The sequence below is a fragment of the Molothrus aeneus genome, chromosome 2, assembly GCF_037042795.1.
Source record: "Molothrus aeneus isolate 106 chromosome 2, BPBGC_Maene_1.0, whole genome shotgun sequence".
In the NCBI taxonomy this organism is placed as follows: Eukaryota; Metazoa; Chordata; class Aves; order Passeriformes; family Icteridae; genus Molothrus; species Molothrus aeneus.
Window position 1 is genome coordinate 25,618,724 of NC_089647.1, and position 22,114 is coordinate 25,640,837.

General features: G+C 47.7%; 1 protein-coding gene across 2 annotated transcripts in view; it reads right to left on the reverse strand.

Moving 5' to 3' along the window:
* FSTL1 (follistatin like 1) overlaps positions 1–22,114 on the reverse strand; it is a 94,066-nt gene that overhangs the window by 12,999 nt on the left and 58,953 nt on the right. For both annotated transcript variants that reach the window (XM_066572123.1, XM_066572122.1), the window contains exons 3-4: positions 1,858–1,962; positions 498–627 (exon numbers count right to left, since the gene is read on the reverse strand). In XM_066572123.1, the coding sequence (XP_066428220.1) occupies positions 498–627; positions 1,858–1,962 (235 nt within the window). The remainder of the gene's footprint in view (positions 1–497; positions 628–1,857; positions 1,963–22,114) is intronic.

The following is a 22,114-nucleotide window of genomic DNA, read 5'->3' on the forward strand; positions in this document are numbered from 1 at the left end:
TAGGCACCTAGCAAGCTGAGAGCTGAAATCACAATGAGCTGATAATCACTAAAGAGCTGATATCCCTTAAGCTTGCTAAGGTTGCCTGCGGCTGAGAGCTGCTTGGGAATCAGACAGTGTGTCCCGAACAGGACTGCACTATCCGGACCCCGTGCAGCCTGCTGGGGACACCCTGAACCCAGCAGGAGGCCGAATTAACGCCACAGACTGCATCACTATGAGCTCGTCTGGCTCTTGTCTGATTCTGGTTACCGGAATCACCAGTCCTGACTTCACAACTTGATTTCAGGCCTGCTTCATCACTGCCAGCTTGCCTGGTCATCTGGACTCTTGCTTGAATCTGGCTCCTGTTCAGAGGCTTGCCTTGTTTACCCCACTCAGCAACTGTGAGACAAGGTCTTGCTGGTGAGGCCTCTGCCTCGCCTTGTTCTCATGCCATGCTTCCCTTCCAGCTCTTCATCCCTGAGAGTGTATCCAGCCCTCCTTGCCAGGGTTACCTTTGCAGTGGCCATCATAATCCACCTGGATCTTGGAGCCGGTGAGGCAGGCATCACGGTGCAGCTCACAGTGGTTCAGGTACGTCTTGCCATTGCTCCCACACACAGGCCTCTTGTGAGGTTTGCATTTCTGTGGGAGAGCCAGAGAACACAGCCTTTCACCCGCCTCCTTGGGACAGCTCGGTGAGTCCAACCATAGCCCAGCTCAGGAGAAGTCCTTGGCCTAGTCCCCTTGGCCCTGTGTTTGGAGCAGGCTAACTCACCCATCATAACCCCAGGAAAACCCACACAGGGAGGTCTGTGGGTGTGAGTTCAAAGGCCTCACTTCATCCCAGTTTCCATCATCACCAGCATGACAGGAGTCTTTCTGAAAGTAGACCCCTGCAGATAAATCAGTGCTCAGCATAAATATGGAACATAATCCTGCAATTGCTGCTCCATGTGCCGTGGCCATGCCTGCCCAGAGGTGTTTCTGTGCCTCTGGTCTCTGCACCTGCGCTTGCTTGGCTCCATTGCATCTCTCTGCAGACTCTGCTCCACCCTTCTGCAACCAAATGGCAGAATAAGCCATGAGCCATGAACAAACAGCACAGCCCAAAGCAAAGAGAGTTCACCAGTGCCACTGTTCAGGCTATGAGCTTCTCTCTTCTGTTCCTTTTGGTCTGGTCAAGCCTACCCAGAGTGACAGACTCTCTTCCTACTAACAGAGCATTTCACCCTCCAGTGCCCAGGCTGGTCATGCCAGAGCTGCAAGCTCTGAGGGAAGGGGGAACAAAGAGCCACATGGCCATTCCCAGGAGCCAGGCAGAAATGTTTTGAAGGCACGGAGCAGAGCACAGTAGGGAGACATTGTGTCCCTACAGCTGGGAAAGACTCTTCTAATCATCTCTGACTCCCTGCTGGATACAGCCATTCATCCTTACAGCACTCTACCACAATTATTTCCATTTTACAAAAGCTGATTTTTAGTAGGGTGCTTGTAACCTCCTCAAACAAGGCGCCAGTGAGGTCAGGCTGTCTTGGAGCTCACAGACCACTCCCTAGAGTGCCCTTCAAAGCCAGCTGCACATCCATACCCCCCTGGGCTTTCCCAACAAAAGTCTCCTGTGCGTGTAAAGACCCTAGGCAGTCCTGCAAGCAGCACAGCTGTGAGTCCCAGACTATATCTACCCTGTAGGGCTATTCCCCCCCACAACACTGGAAACAGTCCTGCTGTTTGAAGAGCCACTCTGAATTTGCAGCTGCTTCAAAACAGCCATAGCCTTGTTCTACCACGGGATCCTTCCAGTGACAGAAACCCATCTGGGGGGTGATGGTGGTGCCACCTGTCCCAGACACAGAACCTGTGCTGCTCCCATACCTCAATGCAGAGGCAGGTTGGCTCTCCCTTCTCTGTCACTGCACACTCACGCCCAGCTCCACAGAAAACATTGGCACAGATTTTAGATTTGCTCCTTGGCTCTTCCTGCAAGATACAAAGTCAGAGACACAAAATACATCATTCTCCACAAGAGTAACAACACAGTTAAAAAAACTAGCACATTTAACTGGTATCAGGACCAAAAGGTACCACGGTGTTAAGGTGGGGGTGACAGAACAAGAGAGACATGACTTCAATAGATGGACAGCTCAGACAATAAGAAGCAGCAGACACAAGAACAAGGGCTACAGTCCCAAGAATACAGGGTTTCCTTCAGGTCATTCCTGGAAAATCACCTGGGAGAAGTGGAGCAAACATGAGCAAGAGGAAGTCTAGCATGAATGGCAAGAATAATTTGCTCATGTCAAGGACTGCTGTCTTTAAAATTTCTTTTCACAGAGGGTAGGGAGCAGAAATGTCTTTGCTTGAGACACTTAGGAAGAAGGTGAACATATCCCTAGAGAAAGGTACAATACAAACAGGCAGAAAAATTGTCATCAGGCACCAGATAATGTCCTTGTCACAAAAAACTGACCCATTATCTTGCTTTCACTAGTTAAGATCAAACACTTTAAAGGAAGAACACTGTCATGGTGAGATAATTATCCAGTAATCCTCCTATAATGAAAATTCCTTCCTGATTCCTGACAGCCTGCAGTTGACTTATATCCTGCAGCACAATTTATATGCTTTACAGTTTTCTCCTAGCCAAAGTCATCACAAGTATTGTTGTTCACATAACTGTCAGATATTTTCTTTTTTTTTTTTTTATGTCCCACAGCATTCCTAAACTGGTGACACCTAGTGTGGAATATTTCCATAGTTTAATCATACAACTACCATTTATTTTTATCCATTTAATGCCTTTTTTAATAGACTTTTAAAAGAGAAGATAGTTCCAGGGTTCAGACTTTGAAGAGCCTGGCTTAATTCCCTGCTTTGTCATTAATTTCCTTTGTGACTCTCATTTCACCTGACATTTTCCACCTGTATGTTGAGTATCTGGTTTATGCCAGCCAACTGGCTTCTGCAACAGTTTTACATCAGAAAGAAGATTGAGGAATGAAAAATAATCAGTGAGATAAGTCAATCACATCTGCTGTGTTTCTTCCCTCTAATACAAAAATGTTTTTTCACTTCTCATCAGAGTATTATTCTTATACTCTGCTCATTTGTGGCATCTTTGTACCTATATCCCTTACTTTTGAAAATAGGCGATGAAAAAGGAACAGAATTTGTCGGAAGAGCAAGCATTATTGACAAATGCTGAACACATTTTTTCCTCCTGTTTCTTCTTTATTCTAGATTTTTGTTTGTTTTGCTTTCAAACCACAATTTCACAGAGAGGTTCTGTCTTTACTGAACAGCCCACAGAGGCAGCCAGATCATTTTCTGAATAACCTTGCTCTGGTCTTCAGAATAGTTTGTTTGCTGGCCTACTGCACAATTCATCAAACCTGAGAAGGTCTTTTCAAAGCACTGCAGGAATCCCTCCAGGTTCACATAGTGACAAACATCTTTTGGATTCTCTGCAGGAGTTCCTATTTTGCTGTTTATTCTGTCAAATACAGTGTTTGGACATGCCAGTCTTAGCTGAGAAATGTATTCCATGTCCCAGGCCTGTTCTCCCCATGAAGACAGCATCACCCTCCTTCTGCCTTTTCATCTCCTTTCACATTTTGTTTCTGAGCTACAAGTGACACACTATCCCTTCTCCTGCATCCAGCTCTCTCCAGCCACCTTCCAGGGGAGGGCTGGGGTAAATGAACCAGGCGCTTCTGGGGTGGCATGGAACAACGGGAGTACTTCACTGCACAAAGCAACCTCATGCAGCTCAGGGCAGGGAAGGAGGAATAGCTCATTTTGAAAAATGCACAAAGAAAAACCCAAATTGTCCAAGGCTAGAGTCTGACTTTGGGCACTCACACACCTAAAATGCAACATAGCTACCAAAGTGCTGATCCATTTAGAGGAGTTTTGAACAACTTGTCAATCCCTTCAAGCAGTCAAAGAGAGAAAAAATCAGCTGGGCACAGCTTTGAATGGCCACCCAGTGAGGTCAGTAATCCAGTTGCCTGCAATAGATGGCAGTACTCTGCCTCTCCCATGGACAGGCAGGACTGCCAGCAGCCACCTCCCGTCCATGCCCGCCAATGCCAAACCTGGCTTTTCATTCCTGGCTGGGACTTAGGGCACTGCTGGCCTCAATGCAATGCAGCTGGCCTCAACAACCATCTGCAGTGCCCAACTTCAGATTGCTGGACTCCTCTCCCCAAGGGAGCTCACTTGGAAACCCAGTCTCCAATGGGGCCATCCACAGCTCCCTCCCAGCTAGTGCTAAAGCCCAGGAACCATCCCACAGCTCTTCCATTGCAACCTGGGATGGGGATGCTGGCAGGGTGATATTACCAGAACAGCTTCTGAAGACACTCTGCCACCTGCCAGGCTAGAAGGCCACATTACTCTGATTTTTCTTATTAATCAAAGCCACACAATTTTCTGGTTGCTTCTTCTTATTGCCTTAAGTTCCCCTAGGCTGGCAGGGGGTTGGGGCTGATTGCCACATTCCAGCATGGCTTTATCCACCTCAGGATTCAGCCAGAGGAAGAAATGAAGCAAGCTGCTCTGCCTGCCTGCCCTCTCATTCTGGCACAGGGTTTCTCAAACCCAGCTGTGGCATACCACAGGGTGGGAGCTCTTTCTAGCAGCTCCTGGCTGCCTTCCCAGCAAATGTGGGAGTCTCCTGTGCACAACTGACAGTGTAACAGAGACAGAGGTGGATGACTTGGATGAGTACACTGAGGGTCTGCAAATGAGGCTTTATAATCTCCCAATTCTCTGGTGATCTCCCAGAATCTACCAGCCAAACTGGTTTCTTGTGAGAGATACTCTGATCTTACCTTGGATCTTGTCATGTTTGCTTTTTATAAAGCTTCACCCACTGAAGTGAGTGAGTGAGGCAGCTGCCACTTTAATATTAAATAGCCATCCTTGCACCTGCCTTGTAAAAGCTTGAAAATATAAACCACAAATTTTTTAAATTTAAAATTCTAAAAAAAGACTCCACAGTGTTTCAACATCATTGCCATTAAACTAATTAAAATCAGGATTTGCTGGGATCACAGCTTTTACACTGCTTTGTCTCTGAGAGCTGCCACTGCCTTTTCTGTCATCCTGTGCTTGGGAAGTGTCACCCGTTCCAGTCCACAGCGTGCTCGGGCAGGCAGAAGGGAAAGGGCAGAGAGTTGTTATTAATTGCTGCACGGTGGCATTTCCACTGCAAGCCTTGGCAAGGCAGTTCCTCTCTTCTGCCTCGAGTGAGGTGCCCAAGCTCTCTCTCTCTCTTTTAGGTACTCCTCTGCCGCCCAGAGAGCAAGTGGGAAGGTGCAAAAGCAGCAAGGATGAAGCCAGGGCAGGAGCGCCTGTGCCTTTGGAATGTCTGCCACAACACAGGGGCACTCTGACCCTTCCCCCTACAGGGGCACGACCTTCTCAGACATCTTCTCTGGCAAAGACCATGGAGAAAGCTCTTCTCAACAGCTCAAGGGCCAGAAGTTCAGGGCAGCTGGGTAGTGTCATGTATGCATAGCCCAGCTTGTCTACTGAATGGGAATGCACAATGCTTTTGGAGGGCTGGGAAATGTAACCCCGTGGATGAAGGTTCGTGCATGTTAACAGGCAAACACTAAGCAGAAGACCTGAGCTGACAGTGCAGAGAGTCACATGCAATGCCTCTGCCTCAGCTGTTGTCTCCTGAGGAGGAAAAAGACATTTCCAAGGCACCCGCAGGCAAAAGCCAGAGGCAATGCCAGTGGTGAAGGATCACCATAGCAACCAGCAATGCAGGGCCTCAAGGTGGAGAGCTAAAATTAGGAAATTAGGCAGTGGAAAAGGCTGTTTCTCATCTCTGGCAGCATCTGGTGCTGAGAAGTTGGACCCCCAACACAGAGTAAGCACAGACATCTGGAGCATTTCCGAGTCCCTGCTGGCACCCGGCTGTCCAGGACTGAGTGTGACTTGACACACCAAGGCAGTGCCAGGTCTGCACAGGATCCCAAGGTCCTGCCAGGTGCTGTGCCTGCTCTGCACTGGTGGGACTGCATGGAAACAGTGCAGTGTCTGCAGTGAGATACGAATGATTGTACGCATGACAGAAAAGAGGTATCACGGCTCCTTGCCTTTGCAAGGGAACTGCCCAACTCTCCCTTGGCTGCCTCCTCCCCTGGCCCCTACTGAGCCATGACTGTCTGGTGTCCCTTGGTGGGAACTGGGACTTTCCCAACCAGCCTGTGAAAGTTGAAACCACGAACAATTCAATGACAAAACACCTCTGTAAGGAAGAAGAAGCTTCCACCTGCAGAGAAGAGCTGTGCACACAGCTCCATGTCCACAGTGCCCTACAGCCCGAAGAGAGCAGCAGGGATTAATGCCATTACACATGTTCTGGGAAACAAGCAGAAAGACAAGATGGGGAGTTAATATGCTTTACAACAACCCCTCATACTGGCTTGTTTTCTGCATATCTTTCCACAGAAAATCTCCTCTTTGAGACCTCAAAAGTCTTTTTCTCAGCAGCCCATACTGCATTGGAGAAATACTACCTACTGTCCTGCTCCTATTCATACAAGTAACAACCTTTTCTGGTATCAGCAGTGAGGGCAGGTCCTTTCTTCTTTTGGCATCACTTTCTGGAAATACATAAAATTACTTGACCCTCACATAATGCTCTGTGCTCTTGGCTGTAAAATCAAGGTTTTGTGGTTTTGCCTTGCATGATGTGCACAGAAATCAAAGTGCTCTAAAGCTGGAGCACTGAAAACTCCTATGGGAGGCAATCCCATGTATTATACAAAAGAGAAGGCAAAACTAAAGGGCACCAAAATGATGTCTGGGATTGCAAGACATGCACAGATTCTCATGCCTCAGGGAAGGCAGCAGCAAAACCTGGCTGCAAGTTTTCTGATATAATCAGTACAGTTCACAGTAGACTCCCCTCCATGCAGCAGAGAGAAATAAGCTGTGCAGCTACGTATTTCTGCCAGTTGTCCCTACATCTTCACATTCACATCCCTTTTGCCTGTTGCCTGCCACAACTAACAGGGGAGTAGGGATGTAAAGAATCTCTGAACGTGCCAAGGTACTACCCATAAACTGCATAGCCTGTATAATATCTAAACCAACTCAACATCCAGCCATGAAATCTAGCGCCTTGTCTAGCTGTTGTCTTGGCAATGTTTGCTTCTGAATGCAGAAAGATTTGGAAACACAAGGCAGTAGGTTAATGATGCAGAAAGCTGAGATAAGCTATGTCTTCCCTCCACTCCTGTTGTGGAGCTGGGAGGGAGAAGCATTGTGCTGCAACATTCAAAAAGAGAGAGCTGGGCAGCAGAGCAGCTCAGGAGGGAGCCAGGAAAATTTACAAACTCCTGTACAGTGATGGCACTGAGAAAGCATTTGGCTTATGCGTTTCATCCCATTACCCAAGTGTTTCTCCTGTTCTTTCGGCAGCAGTGTCCTCCTGCAGAGGGCCAGGGGGACCAGATCCCATGTTCACTGAGGGCACGAAGGGGCAGCCAGCTTGTCACCTCTGGTCATTTGTGCAGCTGGTTCTGGCAGCACGTTTGTCCTGTTGTTTTGGTTTGCAACTAACAAGCAAAGCACTTGTTCCTCCCTGCAAACCTGACCCAATTCCTGTGGCAGCTCCCTGGATCCACTAACACTCTGGTGTGATGGGGCGGAAATTTGGCAGCAGCATAAACTGAGCAGATTAGCGTGAAACAAGCAGGCACCCTGACACTGGGCTTGCCATAAATAGATAGGTAAGGTGACCATTACAGTTTTCCTTCCTTTGGGCTACTGCCTCAGGTTGGAAGAAAATCCACACAAATTATCTTAAATTCTTACTTGGAAGGCTTGAGTTTCATTTAGCAAAAAAAAAGACAGTGATAAGCCCAGCAAGCGGGGATTGAATCATGCTATTCAGCTCTCCAAAAAAACCAGACATTATCAGGACAATCCCAGGACATCATCGCTATTGGAATGGTACAATAGGCTGTGGAATAACACATACTCTACTTTGGAATGAAACCTCCTGCCAGAGGTTGCTGTGCACACTGGTGCAAGGTCATCTCTTGAACACTTTTTTTTGGTCAAAGTGGCACCCTCTGGAACTCCTCCCTCCCCTGCTGCAGGGGTTCCCCACCTGTCTCTGGAAGGCACATGGTGCATGTCCTGCTCACACCAGCGAAGGTGTTGCTAGGCAGCTGGAAAGGCTCAAAACCAGGCTATCCCTGAGCTAGGTAGTCAAAAAAGAAGAGATGTTTGTCAGGCAAAGTCTGGACCAGGGCTGGATTCCCCAAGGGAGTGTGACCAGTTGCATTTGACAATGTTCCCTCGACATTCCCAATGCTAACAATATCCTATTTGAAGGGTGTCAATATGGGGTCTGTGCTGGATGCAGAGGGGTCCAGTGCCATTTAAACTGCAGGATTCCCCCTCCCCTAATTCCTAAAGCCATCCTGTGAGCAGCAGAACTAATGAAGGCCAGTTTCCAACAGCTCGCTCTGCACGGCCTGTCTGTCAGCCAGTTCCAGGGCAGCTCATGGACTCCTTCTTCAGGGGAGGTCTTCACAGGCCCCTCTCATTAAGGCAGTCACCTAGAGTCACAAAACCAGCTGGATGCCATTATCTCGGAGGCCTCCGCTGCTTTATCAGCTGTGCCGGAAACAGGCCTGTAGAGTCAAGGCTTGCTGGAGGCCAGAGACAGGCAGGCAGACACAGCCTGCTGACATCGCCTTGCTTCCTTAGGGAACCAGGCAGTAATTCCTTTTCAGAGCCCCACACAACACTTCTCTGGCTCAGCCTCTCCTCTTGACAGACTCAATGTCACTGCTGCTTGCAGTTCTGAGGACAGATCCTCACTCCAGCCCCCTGCCATGAATCCAGGCCCCCTGCTGTCTCCCTGCCACTGACCCTCGTGCTTCCCCTACCGCATTTTCTTTGTGTTGGAGGACAGACTCCCATCTCCCTTCTGCCCCCTCAGAGCTTCCATCACTAGAGTATTTCAGCCAGCTTCAATCAAGGGCTGTGAACAGAGATCTGGACACAGTGTCGGGAGCTATTGCACTCCCTGTGGAATGCCTGCCATGGAGGACCATGTGCCCCAATCCACCAATACACACACCTAGACATCAGCCAACTCCTCTTTCCAATACTTTGCTCCTATCTCTTTCTATTCTCAACTGACATCTAGGACTGGCTCTCTTAAAACATCAAGTGCAACCCCTTAAAGGCTTTTGAATGCTTGCGAGATGAATATTTAATGGCATCTGACTTTGCTCATGGGAAACAAGCCAGACCATGCATCTCTGCACATGCTGGGAATCAGGGTGTGTTCCCAGAAAATCTGGATGCAGAGAAAAGAAGGCAATAGAGGGAAGGAACTGCAACTCCCAGAGCTCATAGGAGGTTCCCTCTCTGCAAACCCCTACCTCACCCATTTGTGCGATACCCTCCCTGACTTGCTGGCTGCTCAGTCCAGGATCCACGAATCAGATGTGTCCATCATATGTGCATTGAGCAGGAGAGTGGCTGAGGCTCTGAGTGACCTCTGTGATAAAGGGGGCCCATCAGGTCAGTGACCTCTACATGAGGCCATGGAAAAACAACACAGTTTGTGAAAACCTGCTTGTAGGAATTTGTCCATGACTCTGTCAGGGAAAGGGACATGAAGATGTCTGATGCTTGTACTGCTGCTAAAAAAGACTGCCTGGGCAGCATTGCCTTGCAGACATTGGCAGGATGGATACAGAGCTCTACCTCCCCACTGAGCCCTGTGGAGACATGGCCTGGACTGCTGGCAGGAGCAGCAGCCCTTACAAACCAGCCATGGCTTTCTCATGTCCCACAGAGAGCAGGCAGAAGTTGGTGCCTGCATGGAAAGGGAAGCAAGAACTGGGAAGAAGGAGGGTTTTCTCCCCACAACCTAATCAAGAGCAAAAAGGCATCTGCCAAACAGCTGATGTCTCTTACAGCGTGATGCTGCTGAAACAGTTCCGGAGCCAGGCACACCTCTGGGGGACTCTGCTGCACAAGGGCTCTGTTTTCCCTTTTAAGCTGGAAGGAATGTCTGTGCTCTGGCCCCCACAGCCTCATATTTTCCACCACAAGGCAATGACCGGTGAGGCCCCATTAGGGGAACAATGACATGAGAGTCTGGGGAAGAGGAAATCGCTCCTGCAAACAAGTCTGGAAAATGGCTGCTAGAAGGGAGTTTGCATCTGGCAGCACTCTCACTCCTGCAGCCTCTCTGCTGCTCAGGCAAAAACACTCCTTATACTCACAGCTTCCAAAGTGTCATGGCCCAAAGCTGCACTTCTCTCAGCACTATTCCCTCCACCTATCCCTACAGCACCTCTAGAAGAAGGAGTTTGATTCCCTTCTGCTGCATCATGTGGTGAAATTGCCGGCTTTTCCACAACCACCGGGATCTTTCTTACTAGTGTTGGTCCCAGCAAGGCATGGAGGCAGGAGTTCAGAGTGTGACTGATTTGTGCATACCAAACCAGCTGAAGAGGCTTCAGCTGTAAGCAGGGCAGAATCAGTCCCACAGGAGGAGAGGATGTGATGCTCTGCTGCACCATGGTTCTCAGAGGGAGGAATCAAGTTAGTCACTTTGTATTTGGATAGAAAAATCACCCTCACACACAGGGAAGCATCTCAGTGCATGTGAAAGGTCCTAAATGAAGTTAGTTCCACAGGGCCTTAGGGATGAGATTGGTGTCATCCTTTCATGTGACAAGACTGGAAAGGAAAGGCCCAAGGTGCAAGACTTGCTCAAGAATGAACAGAAGACAGCAGCTCAGCTCCCTCTGCTCTCTGGTCTGGAGCCAGGACCACTTCGATGAGTGATACACTGTCAGAATTCAGGACATCCCTCTGGCTGTCCTGGATTGCCAGGACCTCTGCCAGGGGGCTCAGAGACCCTGGCACAGAGCCCAAGACACCTGTGACTTTGATTATGACCCATGGAAAAAATTACCAACCTTATATGAGGATCTGCAAGCCATGAAAGTATAAGTAGAATAATAATTAGTTTGTCACAGGGTGGAAAAATAGATTTTTTTGGGTTTTTAGAATCGGGGTTCAGGGGGCAAGATGGAGGAATCTGGGTGCGTCCAGCCTTTCTCCTTCTTCTTGTTGGCCTACATCTTCTGCTGTGATGTTGGCACTTTGAGATTGGTTTAGAGTAGAAGTTCACTGTCTAACATAGGTGATAGGTATTGGAAAGTAATTGTAAATATTGTATATGTAGTTTTTAGTATAAAAAGATAACACTGCCCCAGGGGCAGGCAGAGTGCCTCTGACTGTCTTGCTGAGCAGACCTTGGCAGGTCAGGAGAAAAAATTTTATAGATAAGGTACAATAAACAACCTTGAGACCGAGAACTGAAGAGCTCTGACTCCTTCTTCGACTGTCGGGCTGGGAAAAAGAGACTTTCTAACGTATCTCGGGGTCACTCTAACCAGCTAGAGTCACGAGAATGCACCAGTTGTACTCCTCATTGAGGTATGATTCTTCTTCCCATATCCTGATTGCCCTGGGCCAGGCTCTATTTTGCCATGGCTGAGCTCCTAGGAATCACAATTCTCCATCCTATTTTGTTTAAAGCAAAAATAAGAACAAGACCAGCATCGACTTCTGAATTCCAGCAGGAGGGTGATGTTCTGTATGTCACAGCACTTACGAGTTGTCAGAGGAAGCCTTTGACAACAGGAGGATGAAGGAGGAAGATGAAGAGTTCACCCTCAGGGCCTCCACACCAGAGAAGAGCTGTGCACCACAAACTATTGCTAGCAACCAAACATGGATGTCATCACCTCTCTCTCTCTAAGCACACCCAGGCTCAGCTGTAAAAGGGAGGTTTCTCTGACAGATGGCATTTCCCCAAAGGTGTATGTTCCTTCCTTCATCTGCCCCATTCTGAGGTACACTGACACAGCTGCCTGTTCCCACACCCATTACCCAGTCTGAGGTACTTTGTGCCATATACAACCTCAAATGTTCCCTTTTCAGCCCCTAAATCTGTGTTGACCCACAGCTCATTCTGTATCATGCAGCCCTCTTTTTTCATCCTTCACTCCCCTAATTTCCCACACTCTGAAGTCCTGCAAATTTTACTGGTCCTGCCAGTTAAGTTTTGTTGCCTCTTTTTTCTGACCAGGGATGATTTATTTCTGAATGGAATCCAAATCTGGCACATTTTTCAGCCATCACCTGGCTCCAACAGAGAGGAGGAAAGACTGAGCTAAGCAGTGGGAGGCAAGTTAGAATTTACAACCCTATGGCATATTCACACCCCTTCCAGTAACTGGATACACAGGAGGAATGTAGATTGCAGGAAATGCTGAGGTTTACCAGCAGCCTCCAGCTTCTTGTGCAAGAGTCCTCAGTGGTTTTGTTCCCCTCACTGGGATGGGAATCCAACTGCAATGGATTTGATGATCCCTCTTCCCAGCTCTGTCCCTTAGTCCGTCTTTACTCTCCTTCCACCACAGCACATTGCAAAAAAAGCAATGGAAATTGCTGTGTGACTGGAGGGAAACACTGAGTCAGCCTCAGTGTGGGAGAGTGAGAACAGAGCTGGACATAAGCCAGTTCTGTACTTCCCATTTTCTATCCTGGCTCAAGGATTTGATCAGCTCCTTGTTAATGCGGAGCAGCTTTGGGTCTGCTCTACCCAATGGCTCTGCTGGAGGCAGCTATGGAAGAGTGAATCCCCAGGGGACAGTGCTCTGTCACAGTCATTTCTCTCCTTTGAAGCTTCTCTACTTCATGCAGTCATGAAATCTCCTTTACCCAGTGAGAACAGTGAGGAAGGCTCAGAAAACCTCTCATTATTAGGCATTATTTTGTGTAGACAACTTTTCTTGGCCTGTGGTATTGAGGGAGCACCCATCCCCTTCCTGAAATCATATAGCTGGGAATGGTTATCAGACTAACAGGAACACCAGAAAATAGAAGTGAAGTAAGGTGAACATGGAAGAGAGGAAAAGTTTGAGTGGGCTGTGGAAGGAACCTGGAGTCTGCTCATCGGTGGTGCATCTGCCAAAAAGGCATGGCTCCATCCAAGGTTAAACTGTGTCCCTGTAGCCAGAGGGAGCTGAAGGCAAGTCTGCCAAAGCTCTACCATACTGCAGCCTGCAAAGTGCAAACTAGGATTTCAGGAGATGACCTGACAACTGGCAGGTGTGTGCATCTACTGATTAGTATTGGAAAGAGGAGAGAAAAAACTCTGCTGTAAAAACTAAGTGAAAATCCTTGCTGAAACTGGGACATTGGGAAGGCTGCAGAGGTACACAGGGAGAGACACACATGCATGTGTTCACTGCTCTCAGAAACATCACATCAGCAACAAGCAAGTCCCATTAAACTGCAAGGGCAGTCAGTCACCCCACAGCCCCTCACTGAGATCAAGAGTAGCAATGTTGGGCCATGTGGGACCCAGCACAAGGGGAACTGTGACCCTAGTTATGATCAGCATGTTCTTTTCAACTCCTGCTGTCCCTATTATTCTTCAGAAAGCCTCCAGTCAAGTCACCAGCACCTGAAACCATCCCTGTGAAGTGCTAACACCATTTCATGCCTATGCTCAAGAGACTTCCCTCTGAGGTAGGGAAAGATCTGTAAGTCTCTGACTTACACTTAATGACTGACCTCTTCACTGAGACAGCCAAGAGGAAACTCTGATAAGGCAAGAAGGCCATGAGAAAACTGGCAGCATCACTATGAAATAGGCTACAAAGTAGAGTCACTATGGAAACTGCCACAGTTGGAAGGACAGAGAAAAACTTTCCAAAGTCCCAGGGTTTCCAGCCTTCCCATGGATGCCCCAAGGATGGGTGTCTCTCCAGGCTATCAGCACCACAGCCAACAGTGGCCCCTTTGCCCCTGCACTGCTCCCTGCAGCTTCTGCTGGACCCAATGTCACCCAAGAAGATTGGTCAAACATGGAGGCTTTTTCTTAGGCAAGCTGCTTGCGCTTACACCGGTGTGTCCTTGTGGGTCTCCTGCCTCATTTCTGATTTAACACAGCCTAAACAGAAGGGGAACAAGAGATAATTATGTTGTGTGGACTATCAGTGAGGAAGCTGGATGCTATTTCCCCCAACACCCCTCCTGACCTGGTAGCTTATGATGTGTTGCTTGGAAGATACACCTGTCAGAGCCACAATCCCCCTGCCAGCAGAGGAACAGTATATAAAATGAAGGGGAAAGTGAAGCAAACAACCTCTGCTGTGCTCATGAGAAATGGCACACCCCATACCTACATGTGTAGTCTTGGGGAGCCAGACTCAGTCATCACTACTTCTGCCAGAGCAGAGCTTCCCTTATGTCCCCATGGCTGACAGCACAGACTTGGCAGCATTTGCAGCCCAAAGGCAATTCTGTGATTAAGAAACAAGAGAAGTGACCATTGATTTCCTATAACTCCTAAATAAGGCTGGGTAACATTTTTCAGACAGAGACCTAATTCACTAGGAAATGCAATTTGAGGTAGACCAAAACTATTTGGAAATTTGTGCCTAGTTCAGGGAGCAGCTTTGATTCCAGAATGATTTCTAAGATGAACTCTTTTCCCTCTCTTATTTTTAAATATATTTCACGAGGTTATGTATGTAAGCTTAAAGGTAAAAGAAAGCAAAATAAAAACATGTTTTGGTAAGCTTAGCAATTGTGTTTGCCCAGCTATTTTTTTTCTGCTGGAAATAAAACATGAATTTCAACTGACCTAAAATGCAGTTTTTGAGTTGACTCTGTGATTCAGCTAGGAAATTAAAAAAACAAAACCAATAAGTTATTCCAATGGCTTTATTCCTATAACATTGTTATTTGGTGTCTAAAGCAACCTATTCTTCTAATTCTTTCATCTCCTTCCATCTGGCTTTGTGACTGTGTCTGGAAATAACGAAGAACTGTTGCAGACATCGCTCTCCCCTCTCTCTGCAACCATGGAATTTTTTCCTGTCTAGTTGGGAAGACTTTGGATGCCGACTCCCATGGCTCGACTTTGAAAAACAAGCAAACAGAAAAATAAAGCCACATCTCCATTTGGTGGCTATGAGAACCCAGAGAGATCCTGCTTCAGGGAAGGCATCTCTTCCTCTGAGCCACTCCAGCAAAGCAGTGATTTAATGAGGCAGCTCCCAGTCCAAACTGTAGCAGGGCTGCAAACCCTGCTCTGCTCCCCTCTCAAACACTCGCTCCTGCTGCATTCCTTCTCATCCTTCAGACCCCCGTGCCTGCCTCCTGAGACATACAGTGAGTCAGCAGAGGAGGATATCGTTGCCCTGCTGGCACCATCCAAACCCAGCTGGGCAAGCTGAAGGGCATCAGGAGGTTTGCATGCAGAAACTTAAATGGGAGGCTGATATGTGCACTACATGTGCCTGGGAAGCAGAGTGCACCCAGGACTCATGCAGGGATAACACAGCACTGCCTCCAGCTGCAGAGCAGGTGCCTGGGTCTTCCCAGCTCTCCACACCTGATGGGTAATTTCAAGAGACACTGCCATGACCTCTACGCACACCCAGAGGTGGCTCAACTTGCAGAGACATAAAGGATCTGAGTACATCACTGCAGTCACTTAAACACAGGGCTTTTGAACTCCACTAGCCTGTCTGGCCCCAAACCAGTAAGGGTAAGCAATCAGTGCCAGGTAGTGCCAGTGTCACATGTGATGACAACAATCTGAGCACTTGCCCATCTCACCTTTCTCACCCCCCAGAGACAGTGATGAGGCATCAGGGACTTGCTATGAGCTTCAGTCATGCCCTGGGCTAGAAAGAGAGGTCTCCAAGCCCTGCTAGTGACCCCGAGGCTCTCCATGCCTCCTGCAGCCTGCGTTCCTAGAAGAGGGATCACTGCTTGAATCACCTCCAACAGCATGAACTATTCTCTAATACTTCCTGAACCCTTCCCAGGACGTTTTGCTTTCTGCCCTGTGGCCTGGCTGGGCTGCATTTCAGAGATGAAAGGCTGTGAGCACACACAGATGCCGGCATCCTTACGCATTCCTGGCTCAAAAGTTTTCCTCGAAGCAGCTGCAGCTGCACTGCAAGGGAGGAGCAGCTGCCTCCCAGCCCAGAGAGAGAGCTGCAAACCCCAGCTTGCCAGGTATGCTACAAGATCACAGCACAGACCACTCTGGCTTTGGGACCAGCTGTGACCCCCTCAGGCCCCCAACTAGCCCAGCAGAAACCAAGGCAGCTTTCTTGCTTTCCCTGGGAGTTACAACTGCCTTAAGGAGACATGGTGCAAAATGTTGAGGCCATGATGCTATCAGCACGCAAACTTGCTCAATAAAACATGTGTTTCTCATTTGTTTTGTCCTCATGGCTCCCAGAGCTTGTCACAGATCAAGCATGCGAAGCACCACTGCCCACAGCTGGGAAATGTGTGCTATAGGGAGGGAACCCAAAGAGCACTCGAGGTCTTGGGCAGCAAATTCAGGGTTTGTGCAACACCAAAGCAGTCAGTAGGGCAGGCACTTGGAGGGCTGCAATACAGACATCTGCACACATCCATATCCCCTGCCCAGCTCTAGCACAAGCCAAACCAAATTCCCAACCCCATATGCTGAAGGGAAGCTTTTTCATAGTCTCAGCATGCAGCTCAGCCCCATCACAATGTTACAGGGAGACTCTGCCAGTGGCCTGGCAGAATTTCAGCCCAACATACTGTCCTCTCAGTTGTTCCCACTTAAATTCAGCATTGATGCAGGAGCTCAGCCCTGACCCTCCACAACCTGCAAGAAAAGGTGTCTCCCTGAATGATGGCCTCCTCTGTACCCCTCCAAATCCAGCCCTTTGTTCTGACAGGATGAAGCTGGCACAGCTCAGGAGATCAGACAGGAGCTCTCAAGGATCACACCAGCCTGTGGCACCAGCTGCTGGCAGAGATAAGCTCAGAGCTTGGAGAGCTTGGGTGGAAGCTGTAGCCCTCTCTCTCTCACATAGCTAAGATAGGGAATTATAAACACAACTCTGTCAAAAAAAAAAAAAAAAAAAAAACAAAACCAACAACCAAACCAACACAAACCCACCAGAATCTGTGGAAGAGTAACCATCAAACCAGCTGGATCCAATGTCTTGGGGAGATCTTGATGCTCTCATGCTTTGTGCATGCAAACCAGAGGCACACCAACGGACAAGGGGCAGAGATCTCTTAGAAAAATCCATGGTATTATTCCTTTAGCTGGCCACATTGCTTTGTGCAAGGGAGTCCCTGTCACAGGAGCTGGCCTGTCCCTGTTGTGAATGCTCTGAAAAGCAATGTCCTTGCAGTTGCTGTGTACTATATAGTTTATCATATTGTTTGAGGCAAGTGCTCCCCTATTTCCCTCCCCTGTCATGTCTGAGGTGGGCTGAATTAATTGCATGTGCTTTTTCTGTGAGTGTATAAACTGTCATATGCACACAAGACAGATTATAGCCAGAGTAAAGAAGTGGCTGTTTTTGTGTGTCCTCTTCACACAGGTCCTTTCTCCTAATATTTCCCCAAGAAAATTATTTTTTTCATACCACATGGGCAGTCAAATGGCCCCATTCCCACACCACCTTACTGAAATCACAAGGCAAGAAAAGGTGGCTTTGTGCCATCCAACTCATCACTAACTCATGGCTGCTGTAGGAGCTGTAGCTGGCACAGCTCTGTCCCTGCATCTCAGTGCTGCTGAACCTCTGGCCCCCTGGCACTGTCCTTTCCACCCTCAGCCTTGCCCTGGACAAGGGAATCCCAGGCAGGAAGAGCAAAAGTACCATTCTAGAGCAGAAATGTGTTGTTTTCTTCTCACCACCAATGCAGTGTGAGGTTTTCAGCAAGGATGCTCCCGGTAATAAACTCAGTCACCTGGAGTGTCTCTCTGCTACACAACCCTTTCTGCTGTCCACAGGCTGTTTAATTTCTCTCTCAAGTGCCAGACCTGCTGTTCATTAGCACTGAACCTTCTCCAGTTGCCAGCAGCTCTCATTGCTCTGTGTTGTCAAACTGTCGTCTGCTTCCTGTCCTGTGTCGTTCCCTCTCATGATTGATTTTTACTCCTGTAACTTTGTCCTTGTGGAAACTTCATTTCCTCAAGGTGCTTGGGCAGTCACAATCTTTGACATCTTTCTAATGCTTTGGAGTAAGATGAACTTCAGCCCCCCACTCCCTTCCTGTCCAGATGACTTTCCTTGCCCACTTTGCCAGCACACTGCTCCTCCTGCCCTTCAGCACCAGTCCCTAGCACCAACTCTTGCTTCAATGGGATCACACAGCTGGGATGTACACAGGGCTGGGAGTCACCAAGTCCTTGTGAGTCACCAAGTCCATCTCCATGTTACCTGTGCTCCCTCTTTGTGCAACTCCATTTACACGACACTGATAAAAGGCTGCTATTTTTGGCTGTCTCACACCCACTGAAAGCCTGGTCTTAAAACTGTCTTGCAGTTATAAACCTTCCCCTAACATCAAGGCTGACTGTGTTCATGGCTGATTCATCCATATTTATTCACACTGGCATAGGAATGAATAAATTCTATGCTTTTGCTGCTCTAAGCATATGACTTCTATACTTTAACTCAAACAACATATTTCCCTCCCTGACATTTCATTCCCTTGTCTTGCTCAGCATAAGGGAGGAAAAGAGAAAGCAAAACCAGATGTCTGACTTAATAAATAATGCTCTTTTATAAAAGTAATTTCTGTTTTGATTGTTATCAACAATACTTTTAAAGAAACATGAGATCCAAAAATCTCCTAATGCACTGAAATCTGGGGGACAGGCCAAATCAGAGGTGAAAATATGCAGTTTAACACCATTTTATGGCCAGAAGAGGGCAAAGAATGGTTACAAACCTGAATTTAATATTTTCACTACAGTGCAAGTTTAGCTAAGGTTCTAATCAGGACAGCAAGCCATTAAGATCAAATTCCTGTTCCTTCTAGGGGGAAAAAATCCTCTGTATAAGATGTAACATGCAAGATTAGGGATGGAGAAAAAGTAGAATGGATTTACTCACGGTTTCAATAGTCTGGGAACAAACAGAACAACATGAGGCAGCTCTAGTCTTGTTTCAGAGAGGGAACAGCCACCTCCAGAACTAAATCCCCTACTGTTTTGGAGCTGATATCCATTACTGGCCATGCTGTTACCTCAGTGGGTAACTGAGAGACAAAAGACAGCATTTTCCCCACATTGTAAACCTTCTCCAATAAACCAGGGCTATGTTTCAAATGATTTGTAATTGCCTCTAAACCTGCAATTAAAAATGCCATGCTACAGGCAACAATTGCCACGGGTGCTTGGGATCTCTGCAGGTATCTAAGTGTCCATGCACCACAGATAGAGCATGCAGATTCCAGGAACAATTCCTGGGACCCAGGGAGGAGGAAGAGGGTAGAGATGCTGCCACAGACCAGCTCATATCTGGCTCTCCCAATTTTTTCCCCCTAGCTTTAATTCCCATGGAAAGAAAAACATTTTTTGTGCAGGCTTTTGCAAAATCTCTTCAGCAAGACCACATGTTCATCCTCCTTGTTCCTTGAAGAGCCCCTGTGATCCTGCTTCCCAGAAGGCTGGTTAAGCACAGATGGATTCAGACACCCTTGCCAGCCCTTTGCCTCCCACAGTCCAGGCAGGCATTCCATGCTTCTCCCCAGCACGGGGACCTGACCCTGAGGAACTGGAGACCTCCAGCAAATCCTCTGCTGGCATCTCCAACAGAAAGCAGCAGACCACACAGACTTAGCTGTCCTCTCTTTGATGAAGAATGTTCCCTTCTGGGCAAATTTGAGGCTTGTTTTGGGATGCAGAGGATAGAGGAAAAAGGGAGGGAGGAAAGCTGCATTGTTGTCTCTCCATTTTTGGCTGCTCTTTGGGTAAATAATGGACTTCTGTCTCCAGGGCTGCTAATCAGCTCTAAATGCCCTCAAAGAAAGCAAACAACAGCACAATAGGAAAGCCCAGAAATAAATCCATTTCATTATAAATTCATTTTGTTTTCATTCCATTTTTCTTGCTAGCAAGAAATTTAGGTTAAGCCAAGCACTTTCTTTTCCCAGCAATCTCTGCTGGCTGTCGGCTAATGCAACAGAAAATTGGGCTTTTGACAGTGTAATGGCTTTGTTATGAAAAAAATGCAATTATATTATTTCCCAAGACAAATTCTACAGCATTAAGTGTCTGAGCAATACAGCATTGTCCTTGAAGCTGTTGGTGAAGGAATTTTACATGAAGAAATAGCAGGATGACCATCCTTCATGGGAGATTCATGTTACTGCACAGCTCTCCATGGCTCAGAAATACAGACAAGATTTCATAGCAGGGACACAACCCATATGCCAGATAACTGTGGTACACAAGCCTTTGCCTCTATGCTACTTGCAGCTGTGTCACCAGAACTGGAGATTGGAACCACCTGAAGACTCCTCCACAGCACACAATAAACTATGTCAGCTCATCAGTGTCAGCTCATCTCCCTGCTGGTGTTCCTAACAAACTCCTTAGCAATAGCTATGGCTGATAACCCAGGAGTAAGGAGGAAGAGTTTAGAGCACTAAATGGAGTGAATTCGTAACAGGTATCACAGACATTTCAGTAATTGTCCATGTCTAGGCTAATCCTAGCAAAGCTACTTGAAGTTCAACTGTGGACAGGAATACCCTGAGGCAGCAGGAGAAGCCACCAAGGGCTGACAGAGCACAATCCACTCCTGAGCACCACAAAGGGCAAAATTGAGGAGCTGCATGGTTTTGGGATGGGCACAGAGGCTGTGCTTACCTTGGGAAATTCAAGAGAGCCAGGCACTAGCAGGAAAACCCCAGGCATCCAAACTCAGAGAATAGGGCCAATGATGTGATCTGCAAGTTCTCAGGCATGGTTTAGGGGTTAGCACAGATCCCCAGTAGCCAAGAAGTAATTCACATGCAGCACCTCTAAGTAAGAGCTAAGGCAGTCTAATAGCAGCATATAGACGTTGGCCATTTGGTCTCCCTTGGCCCCACAGCTGGCAAACCCATGCATGTTTAATACTGCAGACATTGCCAAGGCCATGGCAGAATCTCAGCCACAGCCTGTAAGGAGTCAAGGACCATGATGGGAAATGTAGTAAATGCCAAGGTAAAGGCACAATTTTCCACACATCTGGAATTTGCAAGACATCCTCGTGACTGGAAAATACAAAGACATGCCAAGTTGTGTATATGAAACAGCAGCTCTCATCCCCCTCCAACTTTGCTTGGGTTTGTACTTCACAGCCTGACTCCTCTAAAGGTCCTCTGAGGAATGGAGAGCAGCTGAGCCAGCAGATTCACAGAATTCAAGGTGTTGTTGAATGAACCCACACTGCTACGGGTGTAACAGGTAGCACCCAATGCTTAAAAGCAGCCTGACACTTTCTCCTTTGAAAATATCTTTTCCACTGCTGAGAACTTTGCCAGCACTGAACTGCTCAGGTTGAAATGTTTCCATGTCAGAAGTTTGCCTCAGGGTGACTTTTCCTTTTAAAGTGTCAACAGAAAAAGGTCAATGGCTTCTAAGAACAAGATTAAGTTGTTTTGTCCGTGTCTAAGGAATTGTTAAAGTTGTGCTCAGAACACAGAGCAGACCTCAGCACCTCTGCAAGAGCCTGAATTTGGTGGAAGAGTCAGCCTGGTGCCTCTTGCTTGTGGGGAGACAGCTACATCTCTCAAGGACCATGGCAATTTAGTATGTGTTTGTGGAAATCACCAATTTACACACAGTGACCATTCTAGCACCTTTTTACTTCTAAAACTTCAGTCTCTGCTGAGAACAATCTTTCCCCTTACAGCTCATGGGTCCACATGACATTGCTCAAACATGAGCTAAACAGGAATGCCAAATGAGCTCTCTCCTGGGATTGCAAGATTTCACAGGCATCTGCTGCTTGGGGTACAGCAAGGAGCAATGAAATGAAAGGCAGGGGGGCTACATCTCCCTTCCAGGTCATCCATCATTCCAGCCAGCAAGGCTGGGGCCAGAAGCAAACAGGACAATACAGTACAAGGGTGAAGAACTGAATCAGCAGATGGTTTTCATAGAAAAGGCAGGCTCAGGACATGACTGAGAGAACAGAGAAGAGGCTGGCAGGTAGGGCATGACCATCCCCTGGAGCTAGAGTCCCCTTGGGACCTGGAT